The sequence below is a fragment of the Hylobates moloch genome, unplaced genomic scaffold, assembly GCF_009828535.3.
Source record: "Hylobates moloch isolate HMO894 unplaced genomic scaffold, HMol_V3 SCAFFOLD_10, whole genome shotgun sequence".
Classification (NCBI taxonomy): domain Eukaryota; kingdom Metazoa; phylum Chordata; class Mammalia; order Primates; family Hylobatidae; genus Hylobates; species Hylobates moloch.
In genome coordinates this window covers 108,534,934-108,555,361 of record NW_026652285.1, presented here as the reverse complement: position 1 = coordinate 108,555,361, position 20,428 = coordinate 108,534,934, and the positions used below count along the sequence as shown (strand labels likewise).

Here is a 20,428-nt window from a genome sequence, read left to right as displayed (position 1 = left end):
CTTTATGTTTTTGCCCAAGAGCCAAAATAGTTGAAAATACTTTGTATTTGGAAATAATTATATTGCTATTTTTCATTACTAAATTACATCTTAATCTTAGTGTGAATGCATCTTTGTCATATTGGCAGATTTCTCTGATTCTCTAGCAGAGCATAACCAGCAGTTTGAGAGCTGCTGTGTCCACATGTGCCTTCGTAAACATAAACAGATGAAAAGGAAGTGAAATGAAAAACCATCTCCTCGGTCACACCAGCCGTGTTTCCCACACTCCTGACCGCAGGAGGCTGGCAGCCGCTGCCTGGGGTGGTGTGGATATGGGCCACGCCCACCGGGCAGCGACCTGGGTGCTCCCTGGCGGCATCCAGCTGCAGCCACGTCTGCCCTCCATGCAGTGTGTGCGGCACAGTGGCCATGTCCCCGGGAAGAGCCTCCTCCGGTCACTCCTGCCCTGGCTGTGGCCTCTTGTGCTCTGGGCCCTGAATCCCCTTGACAAATATCAAGTATCCTCTTTGATATTTGCACCTGTTTTAAATATAAATTTAAAAAAGACATCTTTAGAAAAGATGATAAAAGACCTTTTAAGAACTTTTTCTTAATACTTGCTAAAAACACTTGCTGAAAATGGTATATCCAGTTTATTTACAGCCCTTTTAAAGTAACCTTTTAATATTGAGATTATTTTTGAAAACCTTAAGAGTCACATTAAGGAGAAGAAATAGTAGTAAAATTTACAGTTAGGGGATTAACTAGTCAAAAGCAGCAGCCGTGAAAGAGAACTGGCTGGGCGCAGTGGCTCACACCTGTGATCCCAGCACTTAGGGAGGCCGAGGTGTGGGAGAAGCACTTGAGCCCAGGAGTTCAAGAACAGCCTGCGAAACACAGTAATACCCTATCTCTGTTTTAAAAAAAGAAAAAGGACCTTAAATCTTTTAGCACCTTTTCTAAAAATATTTTTTCCTTTTAATCTAAAACACTTGTATTGAGAGAAAAATCAGCCAGTTGCCTTTAGGTAGCTAGGGCCCTCCAGATGTCATGGCTTCCTGGTGTCGTGCTGGTTTCCAGGAGAGAAGCTGGGTTTCTCGAGGAGTCCTTGGAACATGAAGTCCTGGGGTGGTATCGCTTCCTTAGTGATATCTGAGGCATTTCTTCTTTTGCATGTTACGGTATTAATCGTTAATTCCTTGCTCACAGATCCAGGTCACTGGGATCGTTACCACTACAGTGCTAGAGTCAGGGACCCCCGCACCTATGACCGGAGGTATTGGTGTGATGCAGAGTATGACGCGTACAGGAGAGAGCACTCTGCCTACGGGGACAGGTTGGTGGAGCACCCCTGTGGGGGCAGAGGCTGGGGGCAGCCAGGGCGCGCTAGTGCTTCTCTGCCCTCATGTCTGGGTTTTAACAGAGCTGTGGTAGTTTGGGTGAGCATCTGCCTGATGTTTTGGTCCCTGTCTGAAAGGAAGGAGGGAGCAGACCCTCCCAGGGTTCCCAGCTTGGACTGTTACAGGAGAACTGGCCTCAGCAAGAGGACTGTTCAGCACCTCTGGGAGCACCTGGGAGAGTGGGCTCACTCTTTCTCGTCGTCCCTTCTTACCAGTCGCACCCTGCAGCCCAGAGAAGTGACCACACTGGAGACGCATTTGCAGTACTTCTCTAAAGTTGCACGTCAGAGGGCCCTGACTGTTGGGTGTGGTGTGTTGTGGCTCGGCCCCAGGGGTCTCGGTCTCGGCTCCTGGGCAGCTGCGTGGCACATGGGGACGGGACCTCCTGCACTCCCATTCCTCTGCCTCTGTCCCCCGGCTTCCTCTAGGCCCGAGAAACGTGACAACAACTGGAGGTACGATCCTCGCTTCACGGGGAGTTTTGATGATGACCCCGATCCGCACAGAGACCCTTATGGGGAAGAGGTGGACCGGCGCAGCGTCCACAGCGAGCACTCGGCGCGGAGCCTGCACAGCGCACACAGCCTGGCCAGCCGCCGCAGCAGCCTCAGCTCCCACTCACACCAGGTGCGCGGCGGCGCCTCACAGACACGCGGACAGTTGTGTTTAGAACCACCATCCTGTTTGCAGTGTACCTAAAGTTTTACTGCTGTGCCTGGGGAATTGATTTTGCCCGTTTGCTTTGTTTTCTAAGAGTCAGATTTACAGAAGCCACAATGTGGCTGCCGGTTCCTACGAGGCCCTGCTTCCTCCAGGCTCCTTTCACGGCGATTTCGCCTACGGCACCTACCGCAGCAATTTCAGCAGTGGCCCCGGCTTCCCAGAGTATGGCTACCCTGCAGACACTGTCTGGCCTGCCATGGAGCAAGGTGTGTGCTCAGCAGGACAGAGGGATACCGGCTAACCCCACTGGGGCGGCCACCCAGCCCAGCATCTGAACACGGGAGTCAGGGCTGGGATTGGAACTGTGATGTCCTGGCCTGGCTCTGACCCAATCCGTCCTTCCAAGAGGCAGAGCGTGTGAGGACGGGCCGATGCTGTCTCTTCGATTGCAGTTTGGTTTAAGGCCTGAGAGCTGCCCTGCCTGCCCCGACATGCGTTTTAAAGCGTGACTCTGAGGACAGCTCATATCCAGGCTCTGGGCAGCCCCTGGTCACATCCCCATCTCAGACCCCGTGGCTCAGCAGGCTTGCAGGAGGGAGCTGCTCATTCCCCTTGGAGACTCCGCTCCTGCAGTTGTCCCGCGTGTCAGTCAGAAGTTCCCTTCCAGGATGCTCAAATGCTTTTTCTTGGCAAATTGCAGAAATATACATAAAGATATAAAGTTACAGAATTTAACAGTAGGCTGAGTTTTTTTTTTTTTTTTTTTTTTTTTTGAGATGGAGTCTCACTCTGTCTCCCAGGCTGGAGTGCAGTGACGTGATCTCGGTTCACCGCAACTTCTGCATCTGAGGTTCAAACGATTCTCCTGCCTCAGCCTCCTGAGTAGTTGAGATTACAGGTGTTTGCCACCATGCACAGCTAATTTTTGTATTTTTAGTAGAGATGGGGTTTTGCCATGTTGGCCAGGCTGGTCTCAAACTCCTGACCTCAAGTGATCCATCCTCCTCGGTCTCCCAAAATGCTTGGATTACAGGTGTGAGTCACTGCACCCAGCCTTACTTTCTTAAAGTATTGTTTCAGTTAACATTTTTTCGTTTCTTTTTTTTTAAGAGACAGAGTCTCGCTCTGTCACCCAGGCTGGAGTGCAGTGGTGCGGTCATGGTCTCTGTCTCCTGGGTTCAGGTGGCCCTCCTGCCTTGGATCCTTTCAAAGTGCTGGGATTACAGGCATGCACCACTATGCCTGGGTCCTTATTTTCTTTTTTGCTTGAGGTGTTTTGCTGTCATTTTTTCTGGGTGCTGTGTGGTCATCACAGTCTGAATTTGATTTTGTGAAAGTGAGAGAGCTTGGGAATGGCCAGGCCTGGGAGGAGCACGCGCTGCCGAAGGAGCCTCAGGATGGCTCATGAGGGTGTTGCGGGAGCTTTCTCGGTGTACAAGGGAATAGCTTTCATGCTTAATGGTTCAGACGTTTTTCTTTTCCTGACATATGCTTAAGTTCTACTTTTAAGTATGGTATTAAACAATTACTGACTTTTGAGTTGGAAGTTTGTCATGATAAATCTAACCTGTGACTTCAGCTGTGTGGGCACATTGAAAGTCTAGGCTCAGAAGCATCAAACAGTGACAAGCTGATTGTTTGTTTTTCAATTTATTTTAAATGCAGTTTCATCAAGACCAACTTCTCCTGAAAAATTTTCAGTGCCTCATGTCTGTGCCAGGTTTGGCCCTGGCGGTCAGCTTATCAAAGTGATTCCCAATCTGCCTTCAGAAGGACAGCCGGCCTTGGTGGAGGTCCACAGCATGGAGGTAATGGCACACGCGGAAGCGTGGCGTCACTGCTCTGCTGCCCCAGGGAACTCTGTGCTTTGCAGTTTGTCATCTTCAATTGTCAGACCTTGTCTCTGGACATACGTCCTTGGAAAATACTTATTCCTGTGAATTTTCAATTTGTAGGGTTTTTCTTCTATTTGATCATATCTTTTTTCCTCCTAGAAGTCAGTATTGTAAGCGTCTGCCTTGGGTGTTCGATGTGGTTTGATTGTATATGCATTTTCTGCCCTCGTTTTGGGGATGTTTGCTTTATTGGTGCTTTTCAATGATAGATGCAGTGGGTGGGCCCGGTGCTGCCGAGGTGAGGGGGGCGGGTGGGGTGGATGTGCCCGGCACTGCCAAGGTGACGGGGGCTGGCGTGCGCCTCTTCCTGCAGCTTCTGCAGGCTTCTGTCACATGTATTCGGGTTCTGCCTCAGGATTTGGGGGGAAAAAATGGATTTCACTGCTTAAAAAGTTTGAAATCATGGCTGTGGTCCACGCAGGCCATGTTCCATGTAACAGCCTCGACAGAGCCTTCACCCGCTGTGGGGCAGGGCGGGTGGGCCATGCCATCCTCTCCTCTCACGGGCAGCATCTGTGCCTGGGTTGGCCGGCCTGCCAGCGGGGTGGCTGTGCACTGGCTGCCACTGACCCACGGCCCTCTCCTTGTAGGCCTTGCTGCAGCACACGTCTGAGCAGGAGGAGATGCGGGCGTTCCCAGGACCCCTGGCCAAGTATGTTCCTTGTTGAGGCATTTCTTTGGGAGCCCGACCTTGCAGACATCACTGCTCACTGTGTGTTCTTTCTGCAGAGACGACACCCATAAAGTGGATGTCATTAATTTTGCACAGAACAAAGCTATGAAATGTTTGCAGAATGAAAACTTAATTGACAAAGAGTCTGCAAGTCTTCTTTGGAATTTTATTGTTCTCTTATGCAGACAAAATGGGGTATGTTTCTTTCTACTTCTAGAGTGTTTCTTCTTGCTGGTCTTCATTTCGTCTTGGGAATGCTCAGCCTCCTGAAGGAGCAGGGCGGGATCCTCACGCCCAGCTATGGGAACCTTGAGGGCTCCCTAGGAAGCACACTGTAGTGGCTGGGTGGGGAGGGAGAGGGAACGTACGGTTGGGATGGGATGAGGTTTCAGCCCAGCCTTGCTAGCCTTTCGGGTAGTTGTGGGTCTGGCTGTGTCCAGGGTGGGGCTTTGTGCCTGTGGTGGTCTGACGCGTCCTCACCTGAGAGCCATTGTTCTCCTTCCTGTTCCTGTTGACCCAAACAGACCGTGGTAGGGACTGACATCGCGGAGCTTCTGTTACGAGACCACAGAACAGTGTGGCTTCCTGGGAAGTCACCCAATGAAGCAAACCTGATTGATTTCACGAATGAGGCAGTGGAGCAGGTGGAAGAGGAGGAGTCTGGTGAGGCCCAGCTCTCTTTCCTCACTGGTGGTCCGACGGCTGCCACCAGCTCGCTCGAGAAAGAGACCGAGAGGTTCAGGGAGCTGTTGCTGTATGGCCGTAAGAAGGTGCGCCTCCTCATCATGGCACCTGGCGCCTGCACATGTCCACTGGGTCGGGCCTGGTGCGGGGATGCAGGCTTCGGGGAGGGATGCGGCCCCCTCTTGGGAGCATCTGCGCTGCGGTGTGGGGCTTTGGGTCTTGCTGTTTCCTGAACAGTACCTGACTCTTGTATGCCATCCTTCTGGAGGTGTTAATGTTGGTTTCCTTCTAACTGTTTGCAGTGTTGGAGACCTGCAGATTGAATTTTCAGTCGTTTGATAAATGCACATGTTGAGCACGGGTCGTGCCCCTGCTGTGTGTGCCAAATCTCAGATGAAACGTGCATGACACAAGTTGTGGCATTCTTACAAACTCAAGCTCGAGTCCACAACCCAGAAGTCATTGGGAGTTGGGAGGGCACACCGAGCCTGTCAGAGGCGCAGTGCATGGAAAGGCCACGGGCAGGAGAGCAGCCAGTGCGTGTAGCGTCCAGTGACTGGGGCCACAGCAGCGTGGGGACCGGGGCAGGCAGGGGGCCTGAGACAGGAGCCTGCTCTGGGACAGTGGGGTTGGGGGGTCCATAGTGACTGCAGCAGGGACAGTATGTGCACAGGAGGGGCTGTCTAGGGTGCGTGATGTTTGCTTTGGATGTGCTAAGCAGGAGAGAGGCAGTCTCACAGGCATGTGTGGCCCTGAACAGCAGAGACATTGGATAGGCTGAGAGTTTTCTGTCCTTTTATATCATGATAAACTCAGAAAGGGCATATTTGACCAGTATTTTTATTTTTTTATTTTTAATTTTTGTTGAGACAGGGTCTCACTCTTGCCCAGGCTGGAGTGCAATGTCGTGATCATGGCTTAATGTGGCCTCGACCTCCTGGGTTCAAGTGATCCTCCCATCTCAGCCTCCTGAGTAGCTGGGACTACAAGCTGAACGCCACCACGCCTGGCTAACTTTTTTTTTTTTTTTTGTAGAGACGGGGTTTCACCATGTTGCCAGGCTGGTCTCGAATTCCTGGGCTCAAGCAATCCACCCGCCTTGGCCTCCCAAAGTGCTGGGATTACAGGCATGAGCCACCGCGCCCGGCCTGATCAGTATGAGTCTATTATGGATGTTTTATAACTGATTGAAGTCATGTAACCTGTTAGCTTTTATTAACATCTTCCTCTACTGTAACATTTTTGCCTCCCAGCCAGAAGTTCTAAATTATGCCCTGGATGATTTTGGTGAAAGGGGAGGCTGCCTTACTGGAGCCACTGTCCGTGTTGACAGGATATTCGCGGAGGCCTCCTGTTAGAACTGGGGAGTTGACTCGAGCGTGTTTCCCAGTGGACGGGGCAGCATAGTGGGCAGCGCTGCGTGGTTAGCCCTTTTTGTGATTAGCATGCTTGTGTTTTATGCTGAAAATGGACAAAAGCAGCAAATATCTACAAATACCCACTACCACAGGGACTTTGAAACTCAGGAAAATAATGAAATGCTACGTGTCTTTAATCTCCAAATGGTGAATAAGTGTGTTTTTGAGGCCTTTGGGTTGTTTGTGTATCTGCTGCTGCGTGAGGACACATGGCCTGTCGCCTGTCTTGACTCATCTCATGTGAGGCCACCGATAACCCACCAAGGTCCCTGAAATGCCTTTCGCAGGATGCTTTGGAGTCTGCGATGAAGAACGGCCTGTGGGGTCACGCTCTGCTACTTGCAAGTAAGATGGACAGCCGGACACACGCCCGAGTCATGACCAGGTACAGTCCCGCAGTGGCCTGGTCCAGTGGCGAGCCCTGCTGGATCCCTGCAGCACGTGGCGTCCACACTCTGGTGGCAGGCGGCAGGCGGCAGGGCTGGTTCCTTGTAGCACGCGGTATCCACACCCTGGGGGCAGGCAGCAGGTGGCAGGCGGATCTCACTTGACTGTGCTGTGCTCCCACACGAACTCGCGCTTCCTTGGCCTCGAGGCTTCCTTGGGTCATGTTGCGGAGAGCTTAAAAAGTTTTTAATTAACTGCATGGTTTTTAATACTTCATATAAAATCTCAGTGAATTCCTTAATCTTCATCTTTTATAGCTTTTTTTAAATTTTGAGTTTTGCTGTGTTGCCCAGGCTGGAGTGCAGGGGCGCGATCTTGGCTCACTGCAACCCCTGCCTCCCAGGTTCAAGTGATCCTCACGCCTTGGCCTCCCAAGTAGTTGAGACCACAGGTACCCACCACCATACCCAGCTAATTTTTTGTATTTTTAGTAGAGGTGGGTGTTTTGCCATGTTGGCCAGGCTGGTCTCAAACTCCTAGCCTCAAGGGATCTGCCTGCCTTGGCCTTCTGAAAGTGCTGGGATTACAGGCGTGAGCCACCATACCTGGCCTTATCTTTTACAGCTTTTTTTTTTTTAATATTGAGAGAAGAAAGAAAAATAAAATACAATATTGAGATGTGTGTACTTTGCCTAGGTGAAACATAAGTCTAATCATTACATCAGAGGGCTGAGGGCTGATTTTTTAAAAAATTTATTTTATTACTATTTTATTTATTTATTTTTTTGAGACGGAGTCTTGCTCTGTCGCCCAGGCTAGAGTGCAGTGGCACGATCCCAGCTCACTGCAACCTCTGCCTCCTGGGTTCAAGTGATTCTCCTGCCTCAGTCTCCTGAGTAGCTGGGATTACAGGTGCGTGCCACCACACCCGGCTGATTTTTGTATTTTTAGTAGAGATGGGGGTTCTCCATGTTAGTCTCTAACTTCTGACCTCAGGTGATCCACCCACTTCAGCCTCCCATAGTGCTGGGATTACAGGCGTGAGCCATCATGTCTGGCCGGCTTTTTTCTTTTAGCTGAGCCAGCATGGGATCTTTCTGTGTTTATGTCTGCCTAGGTTTGCCAACAGCCTCCCAATCAACGACCCTCTGCAGACAGTCTACCAGCTCATGTCCGGGCGGATGCCTGCTGCATCCACGGTGAGTGACACTGCCTGGTGGCTCGCACAGGCTCCACTGCCTGTATGGAGTTTGCTCGTAGGTGATGCTGTCACAGGCCGTGAGGTGCCTCCTCATGCTGGTGAGCCCAGCTGTGTGGAATTGAAATGGCGCTGGTTTCCGGGGATGAGGCTTCATTTTGTTTTTCCTCACGTTAGTGCTGTGGAGACGAGAAATGGGGAGATTGGAGGCCGCACCTCGCCATGGTCTTGTCCAACTTGAACAACAACATGGACGTCGAGTCCAGGACGATGGCTACCATGGGCGACACTCTGGGTAGGTCAGGCGTGGAGATGGGCATCAGGCGTCGCGGATGGAGCGCCGAAGGCCCAGTTGTCTGTGGCGTTGGCAGAAATCACAAGAACCCAGCCTTCTCGGTCCAGCTCACATCTCTGGTGCCTTCTGTGCGCATCCTTGACTTCTGCAAGCATTCCCAATCACTGAGACTCCGCCTCTTTGTCGATTCTCCCCAGCTTCAAAGGGCCTCTTAGATGCGGCACACTTTTGCTACCTTATGGCCCAGGTTGGATTTGGTGTTTATACGAAGAAAACTACAAAGCTTGTCTTAATTGGATCAAATCACAGGTAAAGAATCAAGTCAGTGTAGTCTTGTAAGTTTTCCTTTAAAAGTAAAACAAAATCCTTCTCCTTTAGTTAATTCAGAAATGGCCAGAATCATGTCTTTATTTGTCATGTGGTGGGACACACTTCTGGATGATTTGCTCCAAGGTTGACTATGCCAATAATTGGCCATTTTTTCCAAATCAAAATAATTCACTTCCTCTACAGTTTGCCATTCTTAAAGTTCGCAACCAACGAAGCAATCCAGAGGACGGAAGCCTATGAGTACGCCCAGTCCCTGGGTGCCCAAACCTGCCCCCTGCCTAGTTTCCAGGTAAGCAGGTGCTGCCAGCCTGCAGCTGTCGTGGGTGGGCAGGCACTCAGTGCTAACGAGCTTTTGGCTACTTAGATTTTTTGAATTGTTATGGAAAAAAATGATGTGAGTTTTTTGGGGAAGGATCTTGAGAAGACATTTGATCTAAAATACTAAGAAACAAGATCACATTGAATTGAGGCTTTCCATTTGCATTTGATTTCAATTATTTTCATGAGCTTTTTTTTTTTTTTTTTTTTTTTTAAGGAGATAGGATCTCACTCTGTTGCCCAGGCTGGAGTGCAATGTTTTGATCACTCCCAGGCTCAAGTGATTCACCTCAGCCTCCAGAGTAGCTGGGACTACAGGCAGCACTACTAGGCTGCAGTAATTTTTTTTATTTTTTTGTAGAAAAAAACTGTGTTGCCCAGACTGATCCTAAACTCCTGGGCTCAAGCAGTCATCCTCTCTCAGCCACCCAAAGTGTTGGGATTACAGGCGTGAGCCACCGCACCCGGCCTGTATCAGCTTTTTTTTTTTGACACAGAGTCTCGCTCTGTCACCCAGACTGGAGTGCAGTGGCACGATCTCCGCTCACTGCAAGCTCTGCCTTCCAGGTTCACGCCATTCTCCTTCCTCAGCCTCCCGAGTAGCTGGGACTACAGGTGCCCGCCACCACGCCCGGCTAACTTTTTGTATTTTTAGTAGAGACGAGGTTTCACCGTGTTAGCCAGGATGGTCTTGATCTCCTGACCTCATGATCTGCCCGCCTCGGCCTCCCAAAGTGCTGAGATTACAGGCATGAGCCACCACGCCCGGCCGTATGAGCTATTTTTAATATTTGAGGGAGGTATTCTCTGATGCAGTATGGGGGTGGTGTATATAAAACATATATATAGAGAGGCTGGGCATGGTAGCTCATGCCTGTAATCCCAGCACTTTAGGAGGCCAAGGTGGGTGGATTACCTGAGTTCAGGAATTAGAGACCAGCCTGGGCAACATAATGACACCCTGTCTCTACCAAAAAAAAAAAAAAAAAAAAAATAGAAAAATTAGCCAGGCGTGGCAGCATGCACCTGTGTTCTCAGCCACTCGGAGGCTGAGGTGGGAGGATTGCTTGAGCCCAGGAGATTGAGGCTGCAGTGAGCTGTGATTGTGCCACTGCACTCCAGACTGGGTGACAAAGTGAGACCTTGTCAAAAAAAAAAAAAAAAAAAGAATGAAGTATCTAGAGAATGTCTGTGGAGCAGCTCGAGCTGCACAGAAGGCAGTGGTCTCAGTAACGCGCTCATGGGGCGTTGTGACCGTGAGAGCCAAGTGGTCCCATGAAAGGGGCTGGGGGGAAAGCAGAATGAGTTACTTACCAGCTTAGTCGTTCACTTTGCTCTTGAAATCCCTCGGGAAACAGGGACTAGAACTGTGGTCAGCGGGCGTGGTGGGTGGGAGACAATGATGAGTGAAGTGTCCAGAAGAGTTCACAGCTCACAGGGCGATGCTCGGATGCAGGGGAGCCTCAGGGCAGTGCAAGGCTTTGTCCATCGGCGATGCTCAGACGCGGGGGAGCCACGGGGCAGCAAGGCTTCTGTCGTTTCAGGTGTTTAAGTTCATCTACTCCTGCCGCCTGGCGGAAATGGGGCTGGCCACGCAAGCCTTCCACTACTGTGAGGCCATCGCGAAGAGCATCCTGACACAGCCACACCTGTACTCCCCGGTGTTGATCAGCCAGCTTGTGCAGGTGCTGCCCCTGGCGCCTGTCCTCAGGATGCTGTGCTGACTGCAGGGAAGGAGGGCTTGCCAGAGCCCCTGGGCAAGGGGGTTGTTGGTGATGGTTCAGACGCGCATTGTGGTAGGCGCTTGGAACCTGCCTCTTGGGCGGATGAAGATCTTTGAATGGCTTCGTGTTTTGCGTCTTTGCCTGGGGACTCTCAGGCACCGTGTGCCAGCACAGAGCCTTGGCAGCAAGTTTCACAATCAGAAGGAACTGTCTGTAGGATACTCTTTTTTTATTGAGACGGAGTATCACTCTGTCACCCAGGCTGGAGTGCAGTGTGGTGCGATCTCAGCTCACCGCAACCTCCGCCTCCCAGATTCAAGCGATGCTCTTGCCTCAGCCTCCCAAGTAGCTGGGATTACAGGCGCCTGCCACCACGCTTGGCCAATTTTTTGTATTTTTAGTAGAGATGGGGTTTCACCATGTTGGCCAGGCTGGTCTCGAACTCCTGACCTCAAGTGATGCATGCATCTGCCTTAGCCTCCCAAAGTGCTGGGATTACAGGCATGAGCCACCGTGCCTGGCCAGGATATTCTTATTTTGAGGCAGTTTAGTCTGGTGGTTGATAGCTTAAGTGTCCAGACTCCAGCAGCCTTTGCTTGAGTCTTGGCTGTACTGCTGCAGGCCTCAGTTTCTTCCCCTGTAAAACGGAGGCGGCGTGACTGACAGAGAGTATGGGAGGTGCCTGTGTTGCACCAGGATCTTCACCTCTTGTCAATAGTTCCATTTGTGAGAACGTGCTCGTGGGATACCCAAAAAATGTATTAGGGACATTTTTAGACCCATTTCAAAGTTCAGAGAGTCATTCATGAGTCCTTAGGTGTTCATCTCCCACCTTAGTGGTTATGAACACAGGGCCAAACTTGTGTTCTGCCCCGCTCTGCCCTGCTCTGCATCCCCCAAATTCCCGACGAAAGCATGCAGACATTCCCCGGGGGGGGGGGTCCAGCTTTTGCTGAGTCGGGTCCACATGGTCAGGTGGTAGTCTCGGGCCAGGCCTGTTCCCAGGGGGGTGCCCAGCGCCGCCAACCCAGTGCCCGTGGGCCAAGAGGTTGTCTACAGCAACTTCCCAGTCACCCAGCGTCCCGTGTGCTAGGTGCCACCTAAGCACATACTAGAAACATGTATGCGGCTTATTAAACTTTATCACCAGTGAACACTGAAGCTGCATTGCCCGGGCATTTTGAAGACGGCTCACTTGCCATCACCCAGTGGTGACAGGGGCCTCTGATTTTTGCCTGTGTCTAGATGGCTTCCCAGTTACGACTCTTCGATCCCCAGCTGAAAGAGAAGCCGGAAGAGGAGTCCTTGGCCGCACCCATGTGGCTGGTTCACCTGCAGCAGGTGGAGCAGCAGATTAAGGTACAGCCTTGGCTTGGGGTGGCACAGAGGCGTCTGGCAAGGTGGCTTCTGTCCCTGTCATTTCTGCACTGAAAGTATGTATCTAAAGACAGTATAACTGCAAATGCGTGCCTGGGAGAATTCCCTAATTCCCCAGAAAGGGCGTTGAGTGCCTCCTGTCCTGAAGTAGGGACACAGCAAGCGCGGTGGTGGTGGGCGGGCGGTGCTGCAGTGCAGCCACAGGCGGCTTCCACAGGGCGGGTCTTGTTCTCCCTCAGGAGGGGGCTGGAGTATGGCATCAGGACGGAGCCTTCCCGCAGCAGTGTCCCGGCACGCCGAGCTCCGAGGTGGAGCAGTTGGACGGGCCAGGACTCAGTCAGCCAGCGACCCTGGGGATCGCCAACCCGCTGCTGGCGGTGCCTGCACCGAGCCCTGAGCACTCGAGCCCGAGCGTGCGGCTGCTGCCCTCAGGTGAGCCCAGGTGCGCGGCTGCTGCCCTCGGACATGCCCTGGCTTCCTGCGGACTGAGCCGTGGCCTGCGCCCTTGCCTCCTGGAGAACTGCTTTCAGATGTGGACTGTTGGAGGCACTGTCTCGCACCACCGCGGTGGTTGTGGGGCTCCTCGGTCTCCTCCCTCTTCCCTTCATGCTTCCTCCCCTGATGAGCCCATGGAGGGGAGGCTCGTGGCTTTCCATGTCCATAAATACCCATGTGCTGGCGACACTGCCCTGAGCGCCCGCTGCTTGCTCAGCCTCCCCGCTTGCTTCTCCGGGAGCCTCAGCTGCACCGTGTCTGGGCAGCGCCCTCGGCTGTGCCCCTCTGTAGCCTGCTTCTCCCAGTTGGCCCTGTCGGAGGAAGGGCCAGCCCAGAGCTCCAGGGAGTCAAGTCCAGATGCCCCCTCCTCTCACGCGCTTCTCGGCTTCCTTCGTCAGTGAACCTCACCAGCGCAGCCTGCACGCAGGGCCGCATGCCTGGATGAGCACGGCTCCTTCCTGCTTGCCTCCTGCCTCTTCCCCAGACCCTCCAGGCTCTCCATCTCACCTGAGGACAAGCCAGGTCCTCACGGTGGCCACAGGCCCTCCAAGGCTTGGCCCTAAGCCCTCCTGCCCTGGTGCCGTGTCCACTCCTACGCTGTGGACCAGCCACACTCCTGATTTGGGCCCACTGCCCACCCTCCCTGCCTGATGTCCACTCTGCTTCGTCCTCAGACACCGTTACCACTTCCTGGTTGATTGCTCTCCTTAGCGCTTTCTCTTCTTGCTCAGTTCATCTGTCCCGACCCCCATGAGGACCCAGCATTTCTTTTGTTCTTGAAGCATCCAGGGCCCAGCATGGTGCTGGTAGGCAGCAGCCCTCCCAGGTTTTATGTTGAGTCGGAAGAATGAATGAATGAATGAATGAATGAGTGAGTGGCCTGTTTGACCACTGGCCATGGAGGAGGAGACTCGAGTCTAGCAGAGCTCTGTGCCAGGCAGCCGCCATGGGCTTGCGTTTGGGCCGGGCCGTGCCCTGGAGCCCACGTGGTGCTCTGACTGCATAAGTGTTCATCCTGCCCCCACCCCTAGAAAAGGAAGCTAATATTCTGCTTTTCTCCAAACCACTGATGGTTCGGGTGGGGTGGTGGCTTCAGGGCTTTTTGCTCTGTTGGACCTCCCTTATAAAAGAAATGGGGCTGTACAAAATAACTTGTCATAAACATGTTGAGTGTCAGCTCCTTCCAGTGACTCAAGCTACCCTCAGTAACCCCAGACCTCTTCTCTACTGTTCCCATGCAGCTCCGCAGACGCTTCCTGACGGCCCATTGGCCAGTCCTGCCAGGGTGCCAATGTTCCCAGTGCCACTGCCCCCGGGGCCGCTGGAGCCGGGTTCTGGCTGTGTGACCCCAGGGCCTGCACTTGGCTTCCCAGAGCCCCCTGGGCCTGGCCTCCCGCCTGGTGTGCCACCTCTGCAGGAAAGGAGACACTTGCTCCAGGAAGCCAGGAGCCCAGACCCAGGTGGGGCTGCAGAGATGCTGTCTGGAGAGCAGAAGCAGCATGTGGTGTTCGTGGGGACTGGTGGAAGAGACTGAAGTTATTTGAGCTTGAAACAACTTACATTACTTGTCTTAATGTAGACCAAAAATTCTGGAAGTTACAGACTGGATGGGTTCAGAGTCTCACTACGGTAGCAGTGTTAATGCCAGTTCTTTTGTAACTTGGCTTTTTGTTATGAAGCTTAAATGGCCATTTGGGGCAGGGCATGGTGGCCATGGGTCCCCTGGGGTCTGTCTTTAGACGGCCCTCCTGAACGCCTGGTGAGATGCACAGGGGCAGGTCATGAACTTCTGTCTAGAACTCGATTTGGTGGATCTTGTCCCTGGTCTGTGCCTGTGTCTACATGTGTGTATATGGACAAAGCAAAACATAGGCCTAGCTTTAAAAATAAAAGAGTGTGCACACATGTGGGAAGATGTTCGGTCTTGGTTTCTGCAGATCATGCTGGTGTGGCGGTAGCTGGGTGGGAAGGTGGTGTGCCTGTTGATCTGTGTGCCACACATACGTCCCGCCTTCTCGTGACTGAGATCATAGTTGCTCTCTTTCCCATTGACAGGGATAGTGCCGCAGGAGGCGCCTGTTGGAAACTCACTTTCCAAGCTAAGCGAAGAAAATTTTGATGGAAAATTTGCTGACCTGGTACTTTGTCACATTTTCTTAAACTATTTGTTTTCCATAAAGTTCATTGAGTGGGCACCCAGACTCCTTGTTGAGTTGTAAGTAGGATGATGGTAGTGAGGACTATGAAATTGTTTCTTCAAGCGAAAGTGCTTCTAAATAGCTTTCATCCTTAAAATAGGAAGAGTTGGTGAAAACACTGGTAGGGAAAGATGGGGAAGAGAGAATTCAGTAGTGTAAAAACAGTTACTTTAAGTAGAAGAAATACCCAAATATCATGAAATCCCCTTATTTTTAATTCTTCCAAAATGGGCACCTTCTCTGATTTCTACATCTCTTTTTCTTTTTTTTTTGAGACGGAGTCTTGCTCTGTCGCCCAGGCTTGAGTGCAGTGGTGCAATCTCGACTCACTGCAACCTCTACCTCCTGGGTTCAAGCAGTTCTCTGCCTCAGCCTCCCAAGTAGCTAGGACTACAGGTGTGTGCCACCATGCCCAGCTAGTTTTTGTATTTTTAGTAGAGACAGGGTTTCACCATGTTGGCCAGGCTGGTCTTAAACTCCTGACCTCATGATCTACCCGCCTCAGCCTCCCAAAGTGCTGGGATTACAGGTGTGAGCCACCAAGCCTGGCCTTTTTTTTTTTTTCCCTAAGACATAGTCTCGCTTTGTCGCCTAGGCCGGAGTGCAGTGGCGCTATCTTGGCCACTGCAACCTCCGCCTCCCAGGTTCAAGTGATTCTCCAGCCTCAGCCTCCCAAGTAGCTGGGACTACAGGCATGTGCCACCATGCGTGGCTAATTTTTTGTATTTTTTGGTAGAGACGGGGGTTTCACCATGTTGGCCAGGCTGGTCTCGAACTCCTGACCTCAAGTGATCTGCCTGCCTCAGCCTCCCAAAGTGCTGGGATTATAGGTGTGAGCCACTGCACCTGGCCATCTCTTTTTTTTTTTTCTTTTTGAGATGGAGTTTCACTCTGTCGCCCAGGCTGGAGTGCAGTGGTGCAATCTTGGCTCACTGCATCCTCCGCCTCTCAGGTTTATGCAATTCTCTGCCTCAGACTCCTAAGTAGCTGGGACTACAGGCGCCCATCACCATGCCCAGCTCATTTTTTTTGGTATTTTTAGGAGAGACGGGGTTTCACCATCTTGGCCAGGCTGATCTTGAACTCCTGACCTCGTGATCCACCCACCTCAGCCTCCCAAAGTGCTGGGATTACAGGCGTGAGCCACTGGCCTGGCCGTCTCTTTTTCTACAGTAGAATTTCTTTTCTAATTTTTTGATCTCAGAAGAGGATGTCCTGGAATTCAGTAGAATTTCTAACACTTTCACTGGTTTTCCTGAAAGTGAGATTTATCTCATTAGACATGTTTGGTATAAATACCTCCTCTGTTTGCTCTACTCCTAACGAGGAGGGATGGTTGCATTTATACAGACCGCATTCTGGTACCTTCTTACAGATACCCAGCCCTTCACGGGCATCCCATCAGTAGGCGATTGCTATAGTTTGAACTTGCATTAGGTGTTTTACCCTTTAAAATATTGTGTCCCTGGAAAAGTAAAAATTAGGGTTGAGCTATTAAAAACTGGGACTTGACCCAGGAATAAATATTTTAAAAAATCATTGTATCTTTGAGAACGCCCACTGCCCCACTCTGGCCAGTCTTCCTTCAGTGCATGCTCACGCTCCGTTTCTTCCAGCCCAGAATCTCCATCGAATGCCCGCGCATTTGCATTCTGAGTGCTGAGTGCTCCCAGACGGAGCTGCTTATTAAGTGCGGCTGGCTCTTCTCTAGTCAGGCCAGGCAGAGGCTCCGGGAGGCCCAGTCAAGGGGCTGCTCTCCCCAGCCCCCTTCCTGCCTCCCTCTGGTCACCGGAGTCATCCGGCCTCTCGGTGATGTATTTAGGGAACATGCCTGGGGAATCGCGTCCCCCGCTCTCTTTCGGTTCCTGTGAGGAGCCCCAGGAGAGCCTGTTCTGCATTTCCTGGCAACAGACCCCCTCGAGGACGGTGCCAGACGCGGAGGCTCCCCCAGGGTGGGATCGTGCCGACTCAGGTCCCATGCAGCCACCTCTGTCTCTCTCACCCGCTCCCGAAACAAAGAGACCCGGACAAGCAGCCAAGAAAGAAACGAAGGAACCTAAGAAGGTAGTACAGCCTGCCCACGGTGCACCCGGCAGCCGGGAGGGTCTGGGCAGGAGGCACGCTTCCCAGAGCGCCGTCCTCTTAATTCACCACACATGCAAACAGCCTCCTGATACCAACAGCTGAGTGTCTACAGTGCACACAGCATGATGGGTGTCTGTGTATTTGTGCTTTCAGATAATAGGATAATAGCCCACCCAGGTCAGCATGGGGACACAGCCCGGTCCCCAGAAGTCCCCTCTGGCCATTACCTGTCAGACCCACCTGCAAGGGACCAGACGGCAGCCGCTCCTTTGTCACTGTGGTGTGTGCCTGCTGCTGGCTCATGGATCCTTTCTCCCAGCCGTGGACTTTGGGACTGCTTTCAGTGTGGGGCTGGAATCAGTCAGGCCCCAGGAGCCTCCTTGCATATCTCTTGGCGAATGCGCTTGTTTTTCTCTTTTTTTTTTTTGAGACGGAGTCTCGCTCTGTCACCCAGACTGGAGTGCAGTGGTGCGATCTCGGCTCACTGCAAGCTCCGCCTCCTGGGTTCACGCCATTCTCCTGCCTCAGCCTCTCTGAGTAGCTGGTACTACTGGCGCCCGCCACCACGCCCGGCTAATTTTTTGTATTTTTAGTAGAGACAGGGTTTCACCGTGGTCTCGATCTCCTGACCTCGTGATCCGCCCGCCTCGGCCTCCCAAAGTGATGGGATTACAAGCGTGAGCCACTGCGCCCGGCCGAATGCGCTTGTTTTTCTTAGGTGCGCGCCGAGGAGCTGAGGGTTTAGGTCGCAGGATGAGTGTGTGTTCAGCTTTAGGAGGCACTGCTGAGCAGTTGTCCTAAATGGTTGGTTGGACCAAGTCACACATCCGGCAGCAGAGGACAAGGGCCCCAGATATCCCTCATCTTCACCAATACTGGGCAGTGCCAGTTCTTTAACTTAGCCATTGTGCTGGGGCTGATGACATCTCATTGCGTCTTCCTCTGCATCTCCACGGCGAGGTGTGACGCTGGGCACCTTCTCTTGTCCCTGTTACCATCTCACCGCTCTTTTGGGGCAGTGCTTGTTCAAGTCTCTATCTGTTTTTTTTTTTCCATAAAGATGGGGTCTCACTATGTTGCCTAGGCTGGTCTCAAACTCCTGGGCCCAAGTGATCCTCCCGCCTCGTAGCTGGGACTGCAGGTGCAAGCCACCGCACCTGGCTTCCCTCTCCATTTTTAATGCTGTTCTCTTAAGGACTTGCAGGAGTCCTCTCTGTATTATGGACATAAGTCCTTGTTAGGTGTATTTATTGTGATATCTTCTCCTAATCTGTAGATTGTCTTTTTACTTGTAATGGTTTTTTTTTTTTTCTTTTCTTTTTTTTTGAGACAGGGTCTCGCTCTGTCGTCCAGGCTGGAGTGCATTGGCATGATCTTGGCTCACTGCAACCTCTGCCTCCCAGCTTCAAGCGATTCTCCTGCCTCAGCCTCCTGAGTAGCTGGGATTACAGGTGCCCACCGCCACTCGTGGCTAATTTTTTGTATTTTTAGTAGAGACGGGGTTTCACCATGTTGGCCAGGCTGGTCTCAAACTCCTGACCTCAAGTGATCTGCCTGCCTTGGCCTCCCAAAGTACTGAGATTACAGGTGTGAGTCACCATGCCTGGCCTAGTAATGGTATTTTATGAAGAATATCATTCTTCATTTTAATAAAGTTCAGTGATCAGGTTTTTCTTTTATGGCTGCTGTCTTGAAAATAAACACACATTTAATTCCAAATTTGTGTGAGCTCTGAGATAAAACACAATACTTGAGCAGGTTTCCAGCACACAGGCTATCACAGGCCTCCCCGGGACAGCTTGTCTGGCCAGTAGAACTCACAGAGAAACAAAATTGAGGGTGTGTAGTAGCTGCTGAGGCTTCTCCTCTTTCTTCAGTAGAAGTGAAGTGCATCAGGCCGGGCGTGGCGGCTCACACCTGTCACCCCAGCACTCTGGGGGGCTGGGCGCGGCAGCTCACGCCTGTCACCCCAGCACTCTGGGATGCCGAGGCGAGCGGATCATGAGGTCAGGAGTTCAAGATCAGCCTGGCCAAGATGGTGAAACCCCATCTCTACTAAAAATACAGAAATTAGCCATGCATGGTGGTGGGCGCCTGTAATCCCAGCTACTCAGGAGGCTGAAGCATAGAACTGCTTGAAACCGGGAGGCAGAGGTTGCAGTGCGCCGAGATCACGCCATTGCACTCCAGCCTGGGGACAGAGCGAGACTCTGTCTCAAAAAACTAACAAAAATGAAGTGCATCATATGAAGAACAAAGTTCCTAATAACCGAATTCTCCACGCATGGGAAACATAGAGGGGCTGTGTCTGCCTCCGACACACACTGACTTGGACAGCCCCCTTCCACTTCTCAAAGGGGAGGATGTCGGAAGCTTTGTCAGTGTTTAGACTTGAAAAGTTCCTGAAGGCACGTTACTGTTCTGACCTATCTAAATTACAGTAAAATACACATAACAAAATGCACATTTTAACCATTTTCTGAGTGCACAGTTCTGTGGCACTGAGTACATTCATGCTGTTGTGTTGCCATCACCACCATCCATCTCCAAAACTCTCTCACCTTCCCAAACAGAAACTGTCCCCTTGAAACAAAACGACTCCCGGTTCCCTCCCACCTCTCCTGGTGTCTCTGGATCTGCTCCCCACCTCCATTCTCCTGGTGTCTCTGGATCTGCTCCTCACCTCCATTCTCCGGGTGTCTGTCGATCTGCTCCCCACCTCCATTCTCCGGGTGTCTGTCGATCTGCTCCCCACCTCCATTCTCCGGGTGTCTGTGGATCTGCTCCCCACCTCCATTCTCCGGGTGTGTCTGTCGATCTGGCGACTGGGGCCTCACAGAAGTGGGTCCTGTAGAATTTGTCTTTTTGCCTCTGGCTTATTTCATGGAACATAATGTTTTCAAAGTTGTTCTTATGTTTTTTATATTTAGGGTGAATCCTGGTTCTTTCGTTGGCTACCTGGAAAGAAAAAGACAGAAGCTTATTTGCCAGATGACAAGAACAAATCGGTGAGTGCTGTCAAATACGCAGGGACGTCCGAGGAATTGTAATGATTTTTCTGTCACTTTCAGAGCAGACCTGAGTAGGTGTTTCCTGAAGTTTTGAAGTGTCATCATTAATCAGATTCTAATTCTGTTTAGGTTCAGTCTACTGACCTTTTTTCCTTTTAAAATCTTGGCAGATTGTTTGGGATGAAAAGAAAAACCAGTGGGTGAATTTAAATGAGCCAGAAGAGGAGGTAAATTGTCATTCTAGTTCCCGTTGGGTGTGAGGTGTGAGTGGAGGGAACAGCCTCGTGTGGCCCTG

At 51.6% G+C, this 20,428-nt stretch overlaps 1 protein-coding gene across 13 annotated transcripts in view; it reads left to right on the top strand.

The window, feature by feature from the left end:
• SEC16A (SEC16 homolog A, endoplasmic reticulum export factor) overlaps positions 1–20,428 on the top strand; it is a 43,229-nt gene that overhangs the window by 14,926 nt on the left and 7,875 nt on the right. For 11 of the 13 annotated variants that reach the window (XM_058445110.1, XM_058445108.1, XM_058445103.1 and 8 more), the window contains 20 exons: positions 1,192–1,318; positions 1,811–2,009; positions 2,137–2,311; positions 3,711–3,853; positions 4,531–4,592; positions 4,670–4,808; positions 5,138–5,383; positions 7,003–7,100; positions 8,220–8,301; positions 8,478–8,595; positions 8,793–8,904; positions 9,109–9,214; positions 10,788–10,928; positions 12,213–12,326; positions 12,584–12,776; positions 14,081–14,299; positions 14,895–14,977; positions 16,949–17,101; positions 20,053–20,130; positions 20,304–20,360. In XM_058445110.1, the coding sequence (XP_058301093.1) occupies positions 1,192–1,318; positions 1,811–2,009; positions 2,137–2,311; positions 3,711–3,853; positions 4,531–4,592; positions 4,670–4,808; positions 5,138–5,383; positions 7,003–7,100; positions 8,220–8,301; positions 8,478–8,595; positions 8,793–8,904; positions 9,109–9,214; positions 10,788–10,928; positions 12,213–12,326; positions 12,584–12,776; positions 14,081–14,299; positions 14,895–14,977; positions 16,949–17,101; positions 20,053–20,130; positions 20,304–20,360 (2,645 nt within the window). Of the gene's footprint in view, positions 1–1,191; positions 1,319–1,810; positions 2,010–2,136; positions 2,312–3,710; positions 3,854–4,530; positions 4,593–4,669; positions 4,809–5,137; positions 5,384–7,002; positions 7,101–8,219; positions 8,302–8,477; positions 8,596–8,792; positions 8,905–9,108; positions 9,215–10,787; positions 10,929–12,212; positions 12,327–12,583; positions 12,787–14,080; positions 14,300–14,894; positions 14,978–16,653; positions 17,102–20,052; positions 20,131–20,303; positions 20,361–20,428 lie in introns of those variants that run through there. The other 2 variants (XM_058445109.1, XM_058445111.1) reach the window with 2 other exon arrangements.